This window comes from Otolemur garnettii, unplaced genomic scaffold (genome assembly GCF_000181295.1).
Source record: "Otolemur garnettii isolate 467f Iridium unplaced genomic scaffold, OtoGar3 scaffold00003, whole genome shotgun sequence".
In the NCBI taxonomy this organism is placed as follows: Eukaryota; Metazoa; Chordata; class Mammalia; order Primates; family Galagidae; genus Otolemur; species Otolemur garnettii.
In genome coordinates, this window is record NW_003852398.1 from 18,669,927 (window position 1) to 18,692,902 (window position 22,976).

General features: G+C 33.5%; 1 protein-coding gene and 1 non-coding gene across 5 annotated transcripts in view; one reads left to right on the forward strand and one right to left on the reverse strand.

Annotated features, from left to right (window-relative positions):
• Positions 1-22,976, forward strand: part of CLINT1 (clathrin interactor 1) — a 68,772-nt gene that overhangs the window by 40,544 nt on the left and 5,252 nt on the right. For 3 of the 4 annotated variants that reach the window (XM_003781998.2, XM_023515371.1, XM_023515373.1), the window contains exons 4-9: positions 525-633; positions 1,580-1,744; positions 5,204-5,381; positions 9,064-9,307; positions 12,020-12,089; positions 19,570-19,647. In XM_003781998.2, the coding sequence (XP_003782046.1) occupies positions 525-633; positions 1,580-1,744; positions 5,204-5,381; positions 9,064-9,307; positions 12,020-12,089; positions 19,570-19,647 (844 nt within the window). The remainder of the gene's footprint in view (positions 1-524; positions 634-1,579; positions 1,745-5,203; positions 5,382-9,063; positions 9,308-12,019; positions 12,090-19,569; positions 19,648-22,976) is intronic. The other variant, XM_023515376.1, reaches the window with a different exon arrangement.
• On the reverse strand, positions 5,791-5,897 carry LOC111727326. The gene has a single exon (XR_002774894.1). It is a non-coding gene; the product is annotated as a U6 spliceosomal RNA (small nuclear RNA).

Consider the following 22,976-nt stretch of genomic DNA (forward strand, 5'->3'; position numbering starts at 1 on the left):
CCGAGCCAACATTTTTTAAACAGTAGGTTTTTTTCTTTTCTTTTATTGGCATCAATCTTTTGAAACAAAAGCCACATCATTAATCTCAAAATTAAATTTTATCTGGGGGAAATACTATGGGATCATGTAATTACCAAATAACATTTCTGAGGTTCTAACAATTTGCAGTTCTGTATTGCTCAGGTAATCTGAGCCAATTTTCTAAAACTTTATTGTTCATTTATATCATAGATCCAAATATTTTTGAATATCAGAAGTATTGATTTTTAAAAATCTTTTTACACATAGTATCCAGTGAACAGTTTATAATTATGTACTATGCTTAGTGTACGAGGAATTTCAGTTTAAGTGTATAAGATCTAGACAATGTATTTAAAGTCCAAGGTAAAATAAAGAAACCTCTCCCTTTCTACCACCATGATGATTATTTATCTGCTAATGTTGGGGTTAGTTTTTTTAACCATTTACTAAAACTCTACTAGAATTTATTTCGTTTAATCATTTGGTGCTTGGTATTTCTACAGTCATTGCTGCTCCTAGCTTACCTCATAAGGAATGGATCAGAGCGTGTTGTTACAAGTGCCAGAGAACACATTTATGATTTGCGATCCCTGGAAAATTACCACTTTGTAGGTGAGCAATAGAAAAACCTTATAAGCAAATTAAAACAGTAGTTGGAGTTGTCAGTCACCTGAACCAGCTTAGAAGCTTCTCTGCTCTAATTAGAATGTGACTGTTGCTGGTTGTGTGACGAGTGCAGAATCCAAGACGTGGGGCCCTAGAGTATTAATTAGTGAAGACAAGAACTTGCAGAAAAGACTGGCTAATAACAACAGAACCAACACAACATGAGTGTTCGGGTTTATATTAAAATATGCACTGGAGACTGGTCCCCTGTGGTGTCCATAAAGGAATAGCTTTAATCATATGGGAAGAAAAGGTTAGAGCTCCAAAACACACACATCTGTTTGAAGCTGGGTTTTTTCCCTCCCACCAAATAATATTTACTGTGCAAAGGCAGCAAGGCCAGAGTGTGTTTTGAATGTGAAAGAGGCTAGAGAACGAAGCACATTTCATTTTGTAGTATACCCCAGTTGTAAGCACTTGAAAAATTCAGTTTTTGAGCCTCACTAAAGCTTATTAGTAGTAATTAGTGCTCCCAGACTCATAATGGGGAAAGCAAGTATGCGTTTTAGTCATGAAAATGTTAAGATGGTTTTTATATGTTAAAATATGATAAAAAAAGAAAATAACATTTATGAATCTGTCTATTTCCTATGGTCATCATCATTGATCCTTTTTAGTGGATCTTTAATTGACCTTGCATAGTACCATTATCTGTGGTCCTTTTTAGTCCTTTTCATATGCTCTTGTTAGTGAAAATTTCATTTTAGAACTTAGTTTCCTGAAGAGGAAATGCGAAGTTAAATAGCACAATTAGGCTCTTTTTATTATTTGTTAGATATTGAAGTTGGTTTCTTATGTTTAATTTTTGTATGTGTGTTTTTGTCTTATAGATGTAATTATTACATATTAAGTAAATTCTTGAGGTTTTGTTTCTCCCTTACCATCCTCACAGATGAGCATGGCAAAGATCAAGGTATAAATATTCGCCAGAAGGTAAAGGAATTGGTTGAATTTGCCCAGGATGACGACAGGCTTCGTGAAGAGCGAAAGAAAGCAAAGAAGAACAAAGACAAATATGTGGGAGTTTCCTCAGACAGTGTTGGAGGATTCAGATACAGTGAGTATCAAAGACAGGCTGACACCTAAGCCTCAGTATCACTTCTCGGGTATATATATATATTTTTTTCCACCTTTTTTAAAATTTATTTTATCTTATTCTTTTATTTTTTGCAGTTTTTGGCCAAGACAGGGTTTGAACCCGCCACCTCTGGTATATGAGGCCGGTGCCCTACTCCTTTGAGCCACAGGCGCCACCCTATGTATTTTAAAAATCATTGAAATACCAGAAACTAAAATGTTATTTTTTTTTCCAGAAATACATTGAATGTTAAAAATACACAGTAGTCATTTTGGCTTCTATCACAAGTCTAGGAGATGTTTATTTTTAACTTTTCTGGATTTAAGAATATAATTTTAACCATTATTAGCTAATTAAATGACTGTAAACTTTGATGTAATATATGGAGAATAAAACAAATATATGTATGCAAGTTTCTTAGGGTTACCATTCTTTTAAAAGGAAGGGGGAAAAAGCTTTCTTAACTCACAGTTTAGAGTAGTAGTTCTCAACCCACAGGAACTGTATTAAAGGGTTGAGGCATTAGGAAGGTTGAGAACCACTGGTTTAGAGCATGAAAATATAAAGTTTGACAGAGATTAATCTTTTTAACTTGAAATCAATTTCATCTCTATTTTTGACTAAAACCAGATAAGCTGCTTACAAGTTAGTTCAGTCTCTCTTCCCTTCCTTAAGCAATGTGTAATTTAACAAAAGGTGACAGATGATACTGTCAGTTTTTCATCTCTGCCTATCGCTTTGTATATTGGTCCTAACACATTTAAGATTAACTAGCACATTCATCTCTTATGTTTATTTTTAATGTAATGATAGAATGTGGTTTTTCCTAAAATAGGACAGTAGGTGCTTGAAGCAAATACACAAAACAAGAACTCTCTTTCTCAGCATGTCCTGGAGTCATTCTGTCTTTGAGTTCTGACACTCTCCTGGTCTTTTTGTATATGTGCAGACAGTCCAGTGTTGTGTATCTTAGCAGCTGTGAATTGGGGCGCCCCAGTTCTCCCCACTCATAGCTAAGTTTGTTTATATTTGAATTATGTTGAGACCTGTTAGTCCTTAGTGGAACCATGTAAAAATCTTATTTTTAATTACCTATAAAATATCTTTATACTCATTTGCTCCTGCTTTCCTTCTCTGAAAGAAAAAATTATTGCCTTTAATTAGCTGTTTAAGGATGTTTCTTTTTCTTTAATCTAGTAAATTTTTTCAAATTTCAAATTAATACGGGTTATATATGATTAGGTTACATATTTTGCTTTTGTATTAAAAGTCTGAGCTGTAGGTATGTCCTTCACCCGGGAAGTGTGCAGTACGCTCATACTATGTACCTATTGGGTGGTATATTGAAGTATCACATAAAAGTCAGTTTTTGAATTGGGTAAGACTATTTTTCTTAAAACATACAAATATGTTTTAGGGTTTTTACTTGTCTGAGGACATGAAAACCATACAACGTGTTTGGATTATTTACCAACCTAGTTGTTTAACTTTTTCAATGTACCTATAGCAGTTTAATGTGTTTTTGAATAAACATTGCTATTTGCAACTTATTTCCCCATTCTACTTGACTGTATCGTCTTTTTCCCAGTGTAATATTTAATTATACACGTTATCAGATAAATTCAGAATTTTTTTTTTTTAGAGACAGAATTGCACTTTCTTGCCCTCAGTAGAGTGCTGTGTTGTCACAGCTCACAGCAACCTCCAGCTCTTGGGCTTAGGCAGTTCTCTTGCCTTAGCCTCCCAAGTAGATGACACTACAGGTGCTGCCACAACACCTGGCTATCTTTTATTGTTGTTGCTGGGTCTGGGTTCGAATCTACCATTCTCAGTCTATGGGGCCAGCGCCCTACTCACTGAGCCACAGGTGCTGCCTAAATTTAGAAAATTGAGTAGGTTTTCAGTCTCAGTCATGACAACCTCACTATACCACCTACATTAGAGGTAGAGTTGAACACTGTGTGTGTTTGTATCACATTCTTTGTTAAATTATTGTTTATGTTTATATTATTCAGACTTAAATAAGCAATGTTAATGATTTTGTAGGTTTTCTCATTCTAACACTCATAACATCTTACCAATATCCAGTGTCTTTAGGACTGTAATGTCCACCACTCTAATCACGTTGCTTTTCACCCACTTTTATTTTTCTGTAAGTTTCTTTTCAAAATCTAGTTCATCATGTTGTTAATGTATATGTACACATTGTTGGAAAATCATTTATTTCGAAAGACTATCCTTGCTTAAATTTTGTCTATAAAACTTGATTTTGCCATGTTTTCTTTAAGTTGGTGTTCATTTCCAGATTCAATAGATTTATTTTAAAATCCTTCTAACTTTACAGAAAATTTTAACCTTGCAGTTTTAGGAAGCAGTTCAGTAAAATGGTTCTGTTCAGTCTCCAGATGCCATGTGTGCAATCAGAACTTGTTAACAAAAGTTCAAAACAAAAGTTGTTTGCCACCTTTTGATTTTATTGTTTCTCATTGTCTTTTTCTTCCTAATCTGCCTTCATTTTCAACATTTTCTTAAAAAAAACAAAACCAAACCTCAGGTGATTTCTCTACCTTCCACGGTTGCTCCTTAAGTTGAATTTGGACATGGAAATGGAAGGGCTTTGTTTTGTGTCTATAATTCCTCTTTCTCTTTAGATTCCTAAAGGTAAGAATTAAAACAAATCTTGACATTTGGGTTTTTTGTTCATTGCCATGATCTGTTGTTTTCATAACCAAATTCACACAGAGGCTCTGGCTTTGCCAGTCTCAGCATGTATTTTATGTTGGTGTTTGAGTAGGTTTTGAACAGCATGAACATTCTTCATTATTCCATCATGTGTAGTTTTTGGTAGACTGTTCTTTTCTTTTTACAGTTATTTCCCATTTCCTGAAAAATCATTGAATTATTTTTCTAATTGGATGCTGAAGAATGACAATTACTGAGTCCTTTGAGCTTCTTGGGACATGTAGCTTTCACAACGGAGTTCCTTTCGTTTGTGTTGTTTAAAACAGCTGTTGCTATCTAATATTTTTTCTACAAACTAAAAAGCTATTAAGGAACAAGAATGATATTTATTAAATGACTTCTATAAAAACAAAAGTATTTTCATTTTTCTCTTGCTTATATAACTTATGCTGGATTTTGTGTTTTCCATTGCTACTTGGAGTAGCCTCTAAGAACTTCCTGATATACAGTGCTGTGCATTAAGGTTGTGGAAGTTTTCATAAACAGAAGCTTTTGAATCTGCATTCTTGCCACTTAATGACTGACATTACATGCTGTGCATTGCTGTAATTGTGTTGATTCAGCACTGAGGGAGCTTTCTGTTTTCCTGTGAAAACAATTTTATTATGAGGAATAACTTCAGAAATAAGGACTGTAGACATGTTTGAATTTAATCTCCTCAGAGTTGCTTTTTTTTTTTTTTAATATTTTATATAGGTGAAAGATATGATCCTGAGCCCAAATCAAAATGGGATGAGGAATGGGATAAAAACAAGAGTGCTTTTCCATTCAGTGATAAATTAGGCGAACTGAGTGATAAAATTGGAAGCACAATTGATGACACCATCAGCAAGTTCCGGAGGAAAGATAGAGAAGACTCTCCAGAAAGATGCAGGTATTAACACTTCGTCTCCTGGGTTGCTTAGAAAAGGTGCTAAATTTATGCAGCTGGATTTGGGGGGGGGGTGTTGTTTTTGTTTGGGGTATTAGCATTACCTAAAGTTTGGCTGTTTCTTCAGGACAATTTTAGGTTCACAGAAAAATTGTGGGTAAAGTACAGGGAGTTGGCCTTGTCCCCATCTCTCCTCCTTCACAGTTTCTCTTGTTATTAACATCTTAACATCATTATGGTATATTCATTAGCAATGGGGAAACCAGTTGATATATGACTATTATTAACTAAAGTCATAGTTTACATTTGGTCTCAACTGTGTTGTATAGTTCTGAAGGTTTTTATAGATGTGTAATATATACCATTACAGTGTCATATAGAATAGCTTTACCACCATAAAAATGCCCTGTGTGAAAATATGAAGCACTTCATGAATTTGCAAATCATCCTTACACAGAGGCTGTGCTAGTCTTCTCTGTCTCATTCCAGTTTTAGTACATATGCTGCCAAAGCAAGCACTGTGCAGCTGTTTTTAAGATGCTAGGTCAAACATTATTTACAGTTAGAATTGACATACCTTCCTTCATGTTGTCTGTGTCCACTTATTTCTGAAGTTGATCTTGTGTCCTGTACATTTTTGTTTAAGCTATGTAATCTTTCTTTGGAATATTTCTCTTTCTTTTTTTAAGACAGTCTCTCTCTTGTCGCTCAAGCTTGAGTGCCATAGCATATCAGCCTAGCACATAGGAACTTCAGACTTCTGGATTCAGGCGGTTTTCTTGCCTCAGACTCCCGAGCAGCTGGGATTATAGGCACATGCCACAACACCTGACTAACTTTTTCTATTTTTAGTAGAGATGGGGTCTCATTCTTGTTCAGACTGGTCTCAAACTTTGTAATACTTTTCCCCAGTAAAAACTTTTGCATGTTATTTTGTATTTGGACATCAGATCGAGAGACATAAGATATTCTTGAGGGATAATGATGTTTATATACTTAAGCAAAAGTTAAAGGATTTGATTTAAAATTTAATTCTTCCCATGACATTTCATTATGAGTCTGTGCTGGTGTGTACCAGAAAAATAATACCAGTGGATTTTGAACTAGAAGTTTTTAAGTGTAGATCTGTATTTTTATAAACTACATTTTCTCATGGCAGGCATTTGTATTTATTTTTACATAGAACAATACTTGGAACTTTAGGTATCTTACCTAGCAATATAGCTATAAACTGATTTTTCTGCCAGTTTAAAGGGCAATGTGTATAACTCTTAATTTGCAAAGCAAGTTTGACAAGGCCTTATCATTTGTGCCTTACAGTATCTCTATTAAATAGGGTAGAGCAAGAATTTACCTTTCTGTTTTAGAAGCAAAACTAGAGACCCAGTCAGACCCTGTGGACTTGCCTAAAGTAACACACTTAGTGATGGAGCCAAGCCTTCAAGTGAATTCTTATAACTAAATATCCATCTCTTCCCCACTCCCAAAATCTTAATAAATTAAGATTTAGAGATCACTAGAAAAGAACAATATATATTTTTTTATTTTCAGAAAGTTTTCATATTTATTAAATTCCCAGAAAGCCTCTTTTTCGAGACTGTTTCTGGAATGTGATCTTTGAAGAGCCAGAACTTATTTTCAGCACTTTGGATACATTTATTAAATAACTACATTTGTTGCATTTTTAAATACTGAGACAGTATGAATATGAAAATTATAAATACTAAATAGTTGGGAAGGATGGTGTCTACTTAAAATATTCTACTTTTTTTTTTTTTCATTTTTATTGCCTTTATGTGTAAGTTTTTGGCTTGATTTGGAAAATATAGTAGCCCTGTATTCTGCCATATATTTCTTGCAGAAGTGTGAGGATCGGGTAGTTGTAGGCTGGCTAGAGATCTACTGTGTGTGTTCGTGTACTGTTACTTTCTTTCCTTTGTCCTACCATCCTCAGTTTTTGCTTTTCCTGCTTTGTCTGTCTCTTTATTTTTCTGTTTGTCCCTTAATGTCTTCTTTCTATGTTGCCTCTAAGATAGGATCTCTTACAGTCTGAATCTTTTATGTAGTGTATTTAGGTTTAAAAAAGTGAAGATATAGTGAATATGTTTTATCATAATAAGAATGGGAACATACTAGGGACTTTTCTTCTGAGAGTGTTTGTCAGAAAAGAGTAAATTTTTAGACAAAGTTGCATGTTACCTCTGCATATTATCAGAATTTCAGACTTTTTAGTGCATTGTTAGATTCAGGAACTCTTGATTGGATATGAAGCTTCCATTTCATTGTGTGCTGGTCAGATTTATATTTTCAACTTGTAAATACATTACTTTGCACCAAAATAAAATTGGACACAAAAAGGTAAGAAATTTCAGTTTTACGTAAAAAGCTGATAATGGAAATCTTTAGGTCATTTGTTGTTGAGAAATTAGTAAGAGCTTGTGAACATTTATAGAATTTATAGGTTCCTTAAAATGCTTACATGTAAAAAGGCATTTAACCCCTTTACTCTGTGTGGGAAGTCATTCTTTTTGATCCTGATTTATGCAAGTTCCAAATAGGTTTGTATTTAAGTAAAAATTGCTTTAGATTAGTCTGAGTTAAACTGCATTAGTTAATAGTCATAGTTTAAAGGAGAATTTTAAGCATTTTACTCTAAGATATTTATAAATTAAACCACCTACTCTAAAATTAAGTAATAGAGGTAATGGAACATATTTCAAGTAATTTTTCTCTGTCCTATTTGCACAAGAAAAAAACCCAGTGCCTTATTACTGGTGAACAGACAAGTGCTGATATTTTCATTCCTAGCATATGAAAAACTCAGTTTTTTACTTTTTAGTCTTATTTTTTTCTTTTGTACTACTATTAAAAAGAATGAAAAAATTTTCTGAATGTACCTTAAAGGGAATTACTTTAAATACAGATAAGTTTTTTATAAAGTAATTTCTATACTTATGTAAAAGTTTGATCTCTTGATACTATAGTAAAATAGAGTTCAGTTGTAAAGTGTATTACCTCATGTTTTTCTTCACTTGCAGGTGAGAATTGAATCATTTATAAAGTCAGGATAGAAAAGTATCTATTGATGGGTAGCCCCTGTGGCTCAAAGGAGTAGGGTGCCCCATATACTGGAGATGGCCAGTTCAAACCAGCCCTGGCCAAAAACTGCAAAGAAAAAAAAAAAAAACTATTGATATTATAGTAATTTATTATATATGTGCATGAGTATATGAAGTTGATGACAGAATTGTGTTATTAAAACAACTGTAGCCATTTGCATTTTAAGAAAATGTGCATCAAATGCAGATGTTTGAACTACTGGGGTCTCATCAGTTGATTCTGACCTAATAATTCTATTTTATTTTAAATTAATCTTTATATCTGTATAAACAAAAACTTGAGTTATTTCAGACATTTTTTATTTGTGCACATTTAGGTAAATGCTTTTTTGTAGCAGTGTTTTAGACTTACCTAAAAGAGGCTTCTGTGTGTTCCCACTTCCCCTCCCCAGCATACACATATCATTATTCAGAAGCTTAGTAACATTCTGTTGATCCCTGTCAAATAGTCAAAGTATGAAATTTTGGAGTTATTTCATTTGAAATTCTTTAGCTCAAATCACTGAGAACTCTATTTTTTAAAGTCCCAAGTCTTATTACTTTGCTTTATTTCTAATATCTTTTAGTGACAGCGATGAGGAAAAGAAAGCAAGAAGAGGCAGATCTCCCAAAGGTGAATTCAAAGATGAAGAGGAGACTGTGACGACAAAGCATATTCATATCACACAGGCCACAGAGACTACCACAACCAGACACAAGCGTACAGCAAATCCCTCCAAAACCATTGATCTTGGAGCAGCAGCACATTACACAGGGGACAAAAGTCCAGATCAGAATCCTTCAACCCATACACCTCAGTCTTCAGTTAAGGTGGGAATGGCAGGAGTTTACACATTATACACGGTTTTATTTTTATAAACTACTTTTAGCATCCTACTTTAGTAGGCTTGAGCATTTCTAAGCAACCATATTAATTATAGATCATCGGACATGTATTACTCAGAGTCATTAATAATAAGAAATCTCTTTGGACAGAAGAAACCTGTCCAATTGCTGAATGGTTGTCTGTGTGCATTCTGTGAAAGTGGAAATGTCACTCTTAGTTCATTTAAGGAAGGTTATGAATCAGAAGCATCTCTTTCCTCCTAGATACCACTAGTTGTTACAAGCGTAAGTAGATTCACTAAGGAAAACATTGAGAGTATTTCCAAGTTTCAAGAAATGACAAAAGAGGGACTAAGAAGGTATATAGGGGAAATGATCTCATTTAACCTAAGAGATGATGCCTCTAAAGGAAGGCTTATTGTTGATACGTATCAGGGAGCACCGCCTCTGTATCTTTATTTTTATTCACAACAGAAATGAAATCACTTCCTAGGTAGCTACCCCAGTGGTGGTCTTTTAGACTGAAACCTGCCAAAGAGGAAGATTTGTTCTAGAACACTAAATTGTTATTTTTTTCACTTTTTTTCTTTTTTTTTCCCTTGAGATAAGATCTTGATATGTCACTGAGGTGTGCTCATGGCTCATTGCAGCCTCGAATTCCTATGCTCAAAGTGATCTTAGTGCCTCGGTTTCCCATTTGGCCAGAACTACAGAAGTGTACCACCACACCCAGCTAATTTTAAAGATTTTTTTTTTTTTTAACAGTTTCTTTTTTGGCTGGGGCTGGGTTTGAACCCACTACCTCTGGCATATGGGGCTGGAGCCCTGCTCCCTTGAGCCACAGAAATGGCCCAATTTTAAAGATTTTTTTTGTAGGGACGGAGTCTTGCTGTGTTGCCCATGCTGCTCTCAAACTCCTAGGTTCAAGCAATCCTCTGGCCTTGGCCTCCTAGAGCTCTGGGGTTATAGTTGTGAGCTGCCACACTGAGCCATGATGCACTTTTTTTAGTTTGAATGAAAATCTCAAAAGTATAACTCAGTTTTAGCTGTAAAGAGAGAAAATGGCTTTGTTATTTCTTTATGGTCTTAGATTTTCTCTCCTGTGGATACAATTAAAACCCAAATGCATAATGACTATCATGGAGAACTCATTTTAAAGTTGCATAATAAAAATAATTCTAACTGTGTAGTTTTTTAAAAAATAAATTGTGACTTGTATTGCATATCTTAAAGAATTTAAATTTGCAATTTGTAGTATAGTTTGAAAATATTTCACTCTACCATAAAGATCTTATATATATATAGTATAAAGTTTTTGGTTTTTGTTGCAAAAGAAATATATTTAGAACGCTGTCATTTTTTTAAAAGATAGCCAACTACTTTGGATCTTTTTTAGTTTAAAAGTCTTTTTGGACCACAATGTAACATTTTAATCAAAGCTTAAGTTAACATGCCCAGGAATTTACAGTATTTTTCTGTTACCTAATAATTGTATTCTAACTTAACGTGCATGTTTTGAACATATAAGACATAGATATCCAGGGGGCTTAGTACTATGGAGAAGACAATAATATTATTACAAGTACACAGTTTAGTTTGGGAACTAAATATGAAATAGCCAGGCATAGTGGCTCATGCCTATAATCCCAGCACTTTGGGAGGCTGAGGTGGGTAGATCACTTGAGGTCACAAGTTCAAGACCAGCCTGAGCAAGAGCAAGACCCCATCTCTAAGAAACTAGCTAGGTGGTGTGGCGGATGCCTGTAGTCCCAGCTACTCTGGAGGCTGAGGCAAGAGGATCACTTGAGTGCAAGAGATTGAGGTTGCTGTAAGCTGTGACACCATGGCACTCTAGCAAGGACAATAAAAAGAGACTGTCTCAAAAATATATATATATGAAATAGATGTCAAAGTATATCATACAGTACTAATACAGAAGTTAGAATTACACCAGTTTCTGTGTTGTATAAACAAATATTACTAAAGTTTATGAAATTTTAGAGCTGGATAGGATCTTCGCCTTTAGTCCAGTGGATCTCAATCCTTGAACTGGTCTGGGGAGTTCTTGTAAAGCAGGAGTCCTCAAACTTTTTAAACAGGGGGCCAGTTCACTGTCCCTCAGACTGTTGGAGGGCCAGACTGCAGGCCCCAGGACAAGTCGGCTGCTAAGCCAGACAGGCAGTGGTGGCAAAAACACCTGGTGGGCCAGATAAATGTCTCCTCGGCAGGGCCGTAGTTTGAGGACGCCTGTTTTAAGTTATTAACAGGCCAGGGTCTCGCTCTGGGCAGTTATGAGTCAATATATTACATGCAGCTGAGGCATGTTTATTTTTGAATGCTAGGGCATTTTTCTTTCTTAAATGATTCTGATAGAAAACATAAAGATTTGAGTGAGATTTGAGAGGTATGGGAGTGAAATTAAGTAAGAAAAGAAATGAGTTAGGAGAAAGACTATGGGTGTTAGGGACTTTTACACCACTGGGAATAGAATGCCTTAAAAATGCTTACTGGCTCTCCATAATGACTCAAGGTCAGTACTCTTTTCTTTTTTCCCCCCCTCTGGAAAACCAAATCTGTCCTTATTAAGGTAATTATAGGTATTAGTGTCTAAATTAGAAGTTAGAGATGGGTAGAGCTAATTTTAGAAAAAAAAAAGTAGGAATTTCTCTAAGCTTATTTTAGTTATGTTGTTTTCAGACTTCAGTGCCTGGCAGCAAGTCATCTGGTGACCTTGTTGATCTGTTTGATGGCACCAGCCAATCAACAGGTAAGCTTCTACTTTGGCTTTTCTTTTTAGTGATCTTGATTTCAGAGTCTTTTTTTTTCCCCCAGTTTTTGGCCAGGGCCAGGTTTGAACCCGCTACCTCTGATATATGGGACCAGTACCCTACTGCTTTGAGTCAGAGGCACCGCCCTCAGTGTCATTTTTAAAAATGCCAGATAAAGGATATAATGAAAAATAAAATTATTTATTTATACTGGATTTATTTTTTATGTGAACTCAGTGATCTTGAGCATTATATGGGGGGGAATTGCTTAATTGCCTAAAATAAAGGAGAAGAGTGCTTAAAAATTTGATATTTGTGGTGGCGCCTGTGGCTCAAAGGAGTAGGGTGCCGGCCCCATATGCCAGAGGTGGCAGGTTCAAACCCAGCCCTGGCCAAAAAAAAAAAAAAATTGATATTTGGTGATCTCTTCTCTTTCTCTCTTCTTAATTTCTTCAGTACCTATGGCTTTTACCACTCTTTGGAATGGCTGTGTTGTTATTTTTGTTTATCTTTTTATATATGCATTAATTTCTGTAAGTTATCTCTTAACAGAAATTATACTCTGTTTATACCTTTTTCTGACCTCAGACCTAGCAAAACCTTGTTTGTGGTAGATAGTCAATAAATTTTGGAGAATATTGGTGACATCACTAAAATACGTATGTTTTAATGACTCCTTATATGTAATGTGTGCTTCCTCGCTAATTAATAATAAGTGGTATTTTAAGGTATTACATACTTTCGAAATTTTCCACGATCAAAGATTTTGGAGTCTGTAGTTCCGATTTTTGCTTTCTTTAGATTAACTTGGAGAAACAACAAATTGCTCTAAAACTGCCTCATTTGCGTTTTTTATAAGCAGAATGTTCTGCTCTACACATTTTACTGTTTCTTTCCTAAATCTTTATTCTGATTGTCAACATGCGCATGCCTAGAGTTCATTTAACTTTCCATTCATTTATTCAACAATTATTTGGGGAGCCAGGCTGTGGTTCAGGTGATTGTAAAACAGAACTCCTGCCTTCATGGAAAGGTCAAGTGGAGGAAGTAATCATTAATCAAGAGTCACAAATAGTTACCTATTTTTCAGTATACGTAATGCTTTGGGCTTCCTGTGAAAAGTGTATAACTACCTACCAAACATGTCTTAAGAGGGTTACAGCAAAGGAACCAATATTTTCTTTTAGATGAGATTTGATGATTTCTTCAGTTTGATTTCCAATATGTACTAGATAGTATTTAACTCTTCATAAATTGTTTCCAAGAAGATTGGTATTTTTAGGGTTGTATTGGATGATTTTGGAGTTCTAATAAACTACTGTGTTCCATGTCAGAACCAGCTCAAGAAATACAGCTTCCATTTAAAGACAATCTTTCCAGGCCTCATTTCACATTAAAATGTGGACAGCAAGATTGAGGTATAACTAATGTGCAAAGTAAATATGTTATTCCCACTTGAGTATGATTTTTCAAAGCTGAATTGTTTTTAAGCCTCTAAAATTAGCATTTTATGTCAATAATGGAAATAACTTTTCATTGATAGTTTAGTACGTTTAATTAATGTAATATATAAGTCTCCTATTTTCTTTTTCTTGTCTACCATAAAATTCTTGGACTGGGAATGAACCTTATAGGACATCTGGATTGACCTACTTTCTGAGACTCAGTTCCTTTCCCTTTTTTCTATAACTATAACTGTTTCTAAAATTATTGTGTAAACTTTATTGGTTTCTAATGCCTAAGGTTATGTATAACTACATTAGTTGTTCAACAGTTTATGTGATGTCTTCTTCTATGTTTAAGATTTGAAGTGTAGAATTAACTGGTAGTTAGCTTGTAGTCATGTAGTATAGACATGGTGTCACAGAATATCAATTATTTTGGACTTACAGTATGAAATATTAAAGCACCCCTTCTGTGCATTGTGCAAAGTTCTAATGGAGCAATCAGATAAGAACTAACTAGGAAAGTCAGATGATGTAACTTTTTTTCCTCAGTGATCTCAAGATTGCTTTGCGCAGAGAGAATTATTAAATACCAACATGCTTTCTTTACTTGGCAAGAAACCTTTGAGTGGTTTTTCTTCTCCAGTGCAAACAGTAGATAGACTAATTGATAGAAGTAGTAATTAATATTACTATAATAATTGAGACAAAGTTTGAATGAAATCTGGATGGTCTCTTGACTTAAGGTTTATTTTATCTTAATAAAGCAATTGAACGTGGACTGACATCAAACGGGGCTTTAAAGTTGTCTTCTGTTTGAAACAGTACATTTAACTAGTTTTTCAGATCCCCCCTCCAGTCAGAACATAAATTAGTTACCCTCAATCTCTTTAAATATCTTAATGATATATTTTAAATTAAATTCAGCAGTGAAAGAAAATTAGATATTAAATCTTTAGCACCTACACATGAGAAAGTGTAAGAATCTACCACATTAACATTGCTATTTGGTATGTCATTTGGGTGTCATTTACCAGATGTGCCCATATTTATAATAGTACCATCATGCAAGTAATATGAACATGAACTGTAAAGCTAAGCAGTTACTACGTCTGTACCACTCGCCAGATAATACGTCCTCTGAGAAAATGCTCAGACTTTCTTCTTTTGTGTGTGGGTTAGTACATTTTTCTTATTAGCATCTTCAAAAGTATATATGATAAAATCTTTCTAAAATATCATACCAAGTTTAAAAATACATATGTGAATACCAGAGAAAGAGTACTTAGGCAAAAAAATACACATATGGGAAAACTAATCATTTATCAAGATTTACTTCACACTGTCTTGAAAAATGTCCCATTGTGGTGATATTCTTTTAAAATCTATACTCAAATGATGTTTTGGTGGCTTTTACATGTAGTACATTTCTAAGTAAACATTTTAAGAAATGAATAATAATTTAAAGTACAGTTGTGCACTGCATAATGGTGTTTCGGTGAGGGATAGACCACCCATATAGCCATAATCCTATAAGAATCTAATACTGTACCTTTTTACCTTTTTTATGTTTAGTTATGTTCAGATACAGAAATACTTCCCATTTTGATACAGTTGCTTACAGTATTCAGTACAGTAACTGTAGCCTAGGAAAAGTAGGCTATGCTATATAGCCTAGGTGCATAGTAGGCTATGCTATCTAGGTTTGTGTAAGTACACTCCTGTTGTTCATTCAATGACAAAAATCACCTCGTGTATCTCTCAAAGCTTTTCCTCATCATTAAGTGATGCATGACTATATTTGGAAAATAAGCCAATTAGTAATAGAATGTCAAAACCGTTTTGTTTCTTTTTGTGTGTGTATCTCCTCTGAAAAGAAGTTCAAGTTGCCTTCCTTGTCTCTTTGTAATTAAGAAATTTAGGAAAAAACAAGGAATTTAGGTCCAGTTATCATACTGTTATACAAGATATTTCTAATAAAATAAATGAAGAAAAATACACCATAATCAGTGCAAATAGAGACTTTATTTGCAGTATATTTTGAATTAAGTTAAAAAACATTTGAAAGAATTAAGGGATATTAATCCACAATGTTTATTATATTTATATTAAAACCTGTTACTTTGTACCCATCACACTCTTGTTGAAGATATTTACATAACTAAGGTGGAGCAGTATATTTGTCTAAATATGTAAATATTCACCTTGGTATATCCTCAGTATACCAATTTATATATTAGAATTGGATGGGAGTGTCTCTAGTTTTAAGCCAAATTTACTAAAAATAAAATTTTTAAATATATTCTCCTTTTCACTTATGAAAATTAAAGCATGCTCAAATTGGTGTAAAAAAATTCACCATAATTTAGACACATTAACTAATTATTTCAGTGAATATTCTTTTTTAAATACATTTGCTCCATATTCAGTCAATAGATTAAGTATTTATTATGTGACAAATCTTTTTCAGTCTTTTGGGCAGGGGCTTTTCTTTTCTTTTTTTTTGCTAACTTTTCACCCAAGATCTCATGACCATTTCCTTATGAGAACTGGTATTCTTTTTCAAAACTTTTTACTACTTTATGATCTTATATGTCTATACTATAATTTCTTTAACCAATCAGTCCCTTGTTTTCTAGACAATAGGTTTTGGATTTTTTCCAAATTTTTCTCTGTTATAAAGTAGCATAACAGCACCTTTAAAAACCTCCCAGTTTGGTAAGAAGATAGTATTTCATCTTATTTTGCATCTGTTTGATGACTGAGTTTGAACTTTTCATATTTTTATAGTTCAGTTGCAACTTGTCTATTCATGCCCTTTGTCTATTTTTTTCTATTGAGGGTATTCATCCTTACTAATTTTTTAAGCCTCTTGTGTATTACAAATAATTCTTTGCCATGTATTTATAAGTTTTTTGCATTTTATATTTTGTTAATTTTGTTTATATTAGAATTCTTCTTGCAAAATTCGTTTTTTTTTTTGTTAATGTAATCTGTATTTAAATTCTTTGTTAAAGAAATTTTTCATTTGTAGTTTAAGCACTGTCTAGGTTAGTGATACTTTCTTGTTCACAGTATTGCTTTGGAAAATATATGTTCCCAGCTGGTGATTGTAAATAACCTCCTTGCTGCCCTGAAAAGGCAGATGGAAATGGTTCATTTATAATGACAGCTCTCATGTGGGAATCTTGAAGGATAGCTGTTGTGAAAATTAGCCGTCTTCCACATGTAGCAATTTTTGGTATACTCTTTTTATTTACATTCCCTTAGATAGAAATTATCTGGTAAAATGCATAAGTATAGAAAATTTCTTTGGAGTTTGTTATGAATATTATACATATAGATATGGATAGTCCTAGGAGAGAAAAACTTTTCCTAAATGAAATAAAGTTAATTTGAATTTTTGAGACAGTTTTCAAAGCTGATGGTCACATTGTATAAAGTACTTTAAAAGATTAGAGAAAAAAATTAAATTCATTTCAAGAAAGGTGGCTTTTATTTGTGATAACTATGTGTAGGTTTCTGTTCTTCAGTCCCAATGTTCTTAAATTAGATATTTTAAAATCAAACTCCCTATAGTATGGATAAAAAGGAGTGCATATTTGCTGTATATAAGTTATGAACATCATATAACTTCAGTTTAGGTGGTAGGAAAGGTGGAACGGCAAAATCACCAAATTGGATATTTATTTGAAATGTTAAATTTAGGATACTTCAAAAACAAGTCTTTAATCCATTTTGAAGATGTGATCTACAGTATTCAGTGCTTTTATCCCCAAAATGAATTTTCTTTGTAGTCTGGACTGGATAAGAATTGAAAATCTCTGTCTTGTGTAAAAAATTACACATTGATGTTTATTCACTGCTCGGCTGAAGCAAATTAAAATAATCCCCAGTTTTCAAATCCTTTAATGTTATAGTTGATTAAATATTAATATCATTCTATTATTCAACATTATATTTTGGCTAATATTTTTAAAACGAACTTTATAGAAAATAGCTTATGAATATTAAGCAGTAACTATTAGCAACATTCATTTCCTTGTTAAGTTTTTATTAATATTTGTGCTTGTTTATATATTTTAAAACTATAGTTCATTGATCTTCTCTGCTCCCTGTCACATTTTATCACAATACATGTACTTAATGGAAGAAAGGCCAAGTTACTGGGGTATTACCTTTTGAGATGAAGTAAAAATTTGATTCATAAGCTGTAGTATTGGTAGAATTGGAGAACTTGTGCTATGATTGGCATTCTCAGGTGAGTGAGGATATATGTATATGTGAACATGTTCATCTATAAAGTGGTAAAGAATGAGGAATTATGATAGCTGACTATAGTAAATGTGCATTAAAAAGAAATACCAGGTACACATGTATGAGAAACTGATTTGTTCCTTATATTACTGCTGGCCATTTATTAAGAATGGGAGATGGTTCTAGTTTAATTAACCCAGTTGAGTGTAGCAGATGGGGCAGAATGTCTTGCAGTGATAAGACAATTCAGAAATGGCACCAGATGTTGGAAGCTGTCCCTAGTGGTGTTTGAGTGCAGCCCAGATGTTCCAGTCCCACCTGGCTAGTTTTTAAGCACTGCAGGCTAAGCATCTGTGATGTAACCTATATAATGTTCACATAACACTAAAAGCACCATAATTGAACTGCTGCTGTAGATTTCTAAGGTTGTGACTCTTAAGAGGTGAAATCTTTAAGGACAGACAAAAAATTAAGGACATCTATTGAAGGTTTTATAGATCTTTGGCTATTTCATTGATAATTGAGTTGGAGAAAATGGAATAATAAAGCTTTTTATGTTATTCAAATTGTAAACAAAAGTAAATCTTCTTACCTATGTAGGATTTACAAATACAAATGTAAAAATGTGATGTTATACACACAGAAAATGGTTTATAGATTTAGTATTTGGATCTAACACCTTTGAAGACATCCGTCTAGAAGTAGCAGGAAGCTATTAGTTTTCCGTGCATTTAACATACAAATGCTATATTTATTCTTTCATGGAGTAAACAATAGGAGAAAAAATAGTCCCCCCAAATCATTGAGTTTTCTCCCCCATCTGTTTAAATTGATTGTTTTACAAATCGACTTAAAGTTTTCCTCTAATTTTAATTGTAACAGAAAATCTATTCCATTTTATTTATCTCTTGCTTTCTAATTCTTTTTTGTTGTTTATTTACTGTGTGTTTGCCTTTTTTGAGGAAGTTACAAATATCTTGACATTTTCTTCCAAAAATACCACTTCATATATCTCCTTACAGGGATATCCTCTTTTATAATCATAAGATAATTATACTTGAGATTTAATATTAAAACAATGTCTAATATACAGACTATATTCAGATTTCTCCAGTGTCTCAATTTTGTCAGGGTAGCACTTAAAAATCTCAAATCCTATCAAGGATTATGCCTTTCATTTATTTGTCTTGTGAATATCTTATTCCCCAGCAAATTTTACTCATATGTATCCATTAAAAATTCTTATAAAGAATATAATTGGATAAACTATACATGGGTCACTACAAAAGTTTTAAAACAGACTGTGTTATGGTCCATTATTTCATTTCCAAGAAGCAGAACTGACAGCATCCTTTCTGATTTGCTGGTACAAGTTTCAACATGCTCAGCTTAACAGTCTTGCCAGAAGGGCTTCATTTGTTTCCGTCCTCACAGATTTTGTTTCTTGATTTTTATGTATCTCAAACTTTCATAATGGCCCACATAAATCCATGTCATATTTGTGAAATATTAGGAAGAGCTAACAGTAACTTTAACTACACATGTAGTGTCATTTGTTTTATTAGATATAGAGCTAGAGATCTAAGAGTCTATAGTAGCTTACAGTAGGCAATACAATGACATGCAAATCTAGGTCAATAAACTAAGCTTTTATGAGGTGCATGGGGCTTCTAAAGTTGGTTATTTTTTGTGCATGCTAAAAAGGCTTCCTGAAATTGTTTACAATTGTTTTCTAGTTTTAACAGTTTAACTTTTTCCTCATTTTTAACTTTTCTAGGAGGATCAGCTGATTTATTTGGGGGATTTGCTGACTTTGGCTCAGCTGCTGCATCAGGCAATAATTTCCCTTCCCAAGGTATGATGCGATTTGATTAGCCAGAGAGTGAAAGGTTATCAAAACAACAAAACTCCATGCCCCTCAAATTGGCTTTTTTAATCTTTTCTCCATATAGAATTTATAATTCTTAATTCCTAAAGAATTTATTCACAACGTATCTTATTAGCCAACTTAAATGTACTAAATGAATTAATGTAGTTGCCGATGACACAGGTGCAATCTAAAGAAAATTGTATTCATAAGTGACTCTTATTTAGCATTTGAAAGTGGGGATGTTAATAAATAGAAATAACCTCAGTTTAGTAGCAAGAATATTATGGTTTATGTTTAGTTTTTGGCTTATATGATTTTCATGAATGAAAGTTAGGGACATTGGAATTGAGAAAACTATCTTACTAAAATTTATTCCTTTGCGATTTAGATGTCTTGAGGCATTATTTTTCCTGAAAAATGAAAAATAACTTCATTTTGACATACCCTAAAATAGTGAGCATTTAGGGCTCAGACAAAACTTTCTCACTCTTACATTAGAATAGAAATTTTTAAAAAATACTAACACACAAGCAGAATATAGACTTAAACATCAGAGATTGAGGTGAAGAATTTGTCTTTTTTCCTTTCTTAATTAATATTTTTTATCTTATTACCTCTGCCATATACTGCAGGAGCTGTCTAACTTTATGAAAGCCTCCCATCATTATAAAACTAGGAATAGTGCTACTACTTTCACTATTCTTTATGAGGATAAAGTAATGTCTATAAAAGAATGTAGAATAGGGCCAAAGTTCATTATTAATTTTTTTTTTTCATTTTTAGGTCGTAGTTTTTTTTAATTTAGCCACAAGAATCTGAATTAGTGTTTTTTTAAGTAAAATAATCTATTGCTGTTATATTAATCTAGATTAAAATTTATATTTAGTAATGTCTGCTTTAGGTTTATAAGGAGTTAGGAAGAAAGATGCAAAGCTTTTAATGTGGTTAGAGGTAATTTTGACAGCCTGCTTTTGTAAATTCCAAGTATTTCCCAGAAACCAGAATTGTTGAGTAATTAACTGCTTCGTTTTGAAAGTATGATTATGCCTTCTAAGGGTTGATAACTTACTTTAGGCAAATCAAAGTGGAAGATAAACATTGCCCTAATTTTACAAACTCCCTGTGTAATTCTCAGAGTTTTTATGTGTGTAAAGTTGCCTACTATGCAAATAATTTGAATATGTTAATGTTGCCTAAATAATACATCTCTTCAAATGTATGCATGTGATTAATATAACCTGATCACCATTATGCAGGGGGCTGAAACTGTTGCTACAATGATTAATCATTTCTAAACAATACGTGCTCTACTAGAAATCTCTTCCTCCCATGATTAATCATCTCAGATACTAAGTTTTCAGATGGTGTAACACATACTGCCCCAGTTTCCATTCATATTCTGCTTAACAGATCAAGCAAATAGAAAATCAGCATGAAGTTTACCTTTATCCAGCAGCCTTACTTAAATTAATTTAAATTGTTTAAGATATAGAACTAATTGTAAAACTCCTAATGTACTCTCTTTTGTAAAGAAGATCAAAGATAGGTTTTAGTAAAACCCTGAGGTAATGAATATTAGCCTAATTTTTATATTAAATTGTTGATAGAGCTTGGGGTTTCTAAGTGAATTAATTTTCCTTTTTGAGGGTGCTTACATTTTAATATGGTAATGGAAGATTATAATTTTAAAGACTTCATGTTATTCTCTTTTGATATTTAGCATAATGAGGCACAGTATTACAGTGGTTGGTTACCTTTTAGGCTAGACAAAATGTATTTTCAAGTTGTAAGTGAAAATGGAGTGCAAAGAGATGGTATTAATTAACTTGGAAATACATACTATTTGCTTTCAGATGATAGTTTTTTTGGTAGCTCTTTCTTCACCTTCTGCTTTTTCAACTTCCATTTATTCATATTTATCTGTTTGTCCCTTTCTTAAGGAAAGGTTTATTTACTTAGATATGGGGATAGTCTGGTAAAAATTTTTTACAAAAACATCACTTGCCTTTATAATCATTGGGTTCCTCATGGTTAATATTATATATACAGAATATATAGAAGCTTGACTTACACTTTTTTATGGCATACCTAAAGGAAAGAAGAGTATAATGTTGTGGCTCTCACCTGGGTTTTCTCAATAAATTCAAAGTAATAATAGCTGGGCATGGTGGCTCATGCCTGTAATCCTAGCACTTGGGAGGCCAAGGCCGAGGCCGGTGGATTACCTTAGCTCATGGGTTTCAGACCAGCCTAACCCAGAGCAAGACCTCGTCTCTTAAAAATAGCTGGGCATTGTGGTGGGCGCCTATAGTCCCAGTTACTCAGGAGGCTGAGGCAAGAGAATAGCTTGAGCCCAAGAGTTTGAGGTTGCTGTGAGTTATGATGCCACAGGACTCTACTAAGGGCAATAAAGTGAGACTCTGTCTCAAAAAAAACAAAACAAAAAACAACAGGCTGGGCACAGTGGCTTAAGCCTGTAATCCTAGCACTTGAGAGGCCAAGGTGGTTGGATCACCTGAGCTCACAGGTTCGAGACCAGCCTGAGCAAGAGCGCTACCTCATTCCTAAGAATAGCAGGCGTGGTGGCAGGTGCCTGTAGTCCCAGCTACTTGGGAGGCTGAGGCAAAAGAATCACTTAAGCCCAGGAGTTAGAGGTTGCTCTGAGCTATTATGTCAAGGGTGACAAAATGAGACTCTGTCTCAAACAAACAAAACTAGTAAGATATAAAATCTATATTTTTAATCAGTACTAACTCTGGATTAATTATCAATTTTTATATTGAATGCATTTAATATAAAATATAATTGCAATTATACTTTAAAGTATAGTGATAGGCTTTTGTTTCTCATTTGGTTATTTGATTTTTTTCATTTTGAGTTTACTTTCCCTTTTCAATGTAAATATATTGAACAGTCTTAGTTGAAACCAGCAATGTACTAAGGTTATGCCATGACTATAGCCATTGTTTTGTAAATGGAAGCATGGCCAAAATGAGCAAGAGCTCCTTAACCCTACTCTTAATTTTATTAGATCTTTTCCTCCGTGCTTTTCTGTTTGTTTTTTTTTTTAATAACTTTAACTTTGTGATGTAGGAGTTTTAAAAATTACACGAGATAGTATAAGTTGTAATTTGATTTCTCCTAAAACAAATAATGAATGAACTAAAATGAATTGAGTTCTCTGATTTTACTGAGTTTTTTCTTACATGAAGATTCTGGAGCTCTCAGCAAAAAATTTAACCAGTTTAGAGTTTCCTCTTTGCTTTTCAGAGTTTCAGGCTAGATCATATTTGTTCAGGTGGAAGCATATTTGA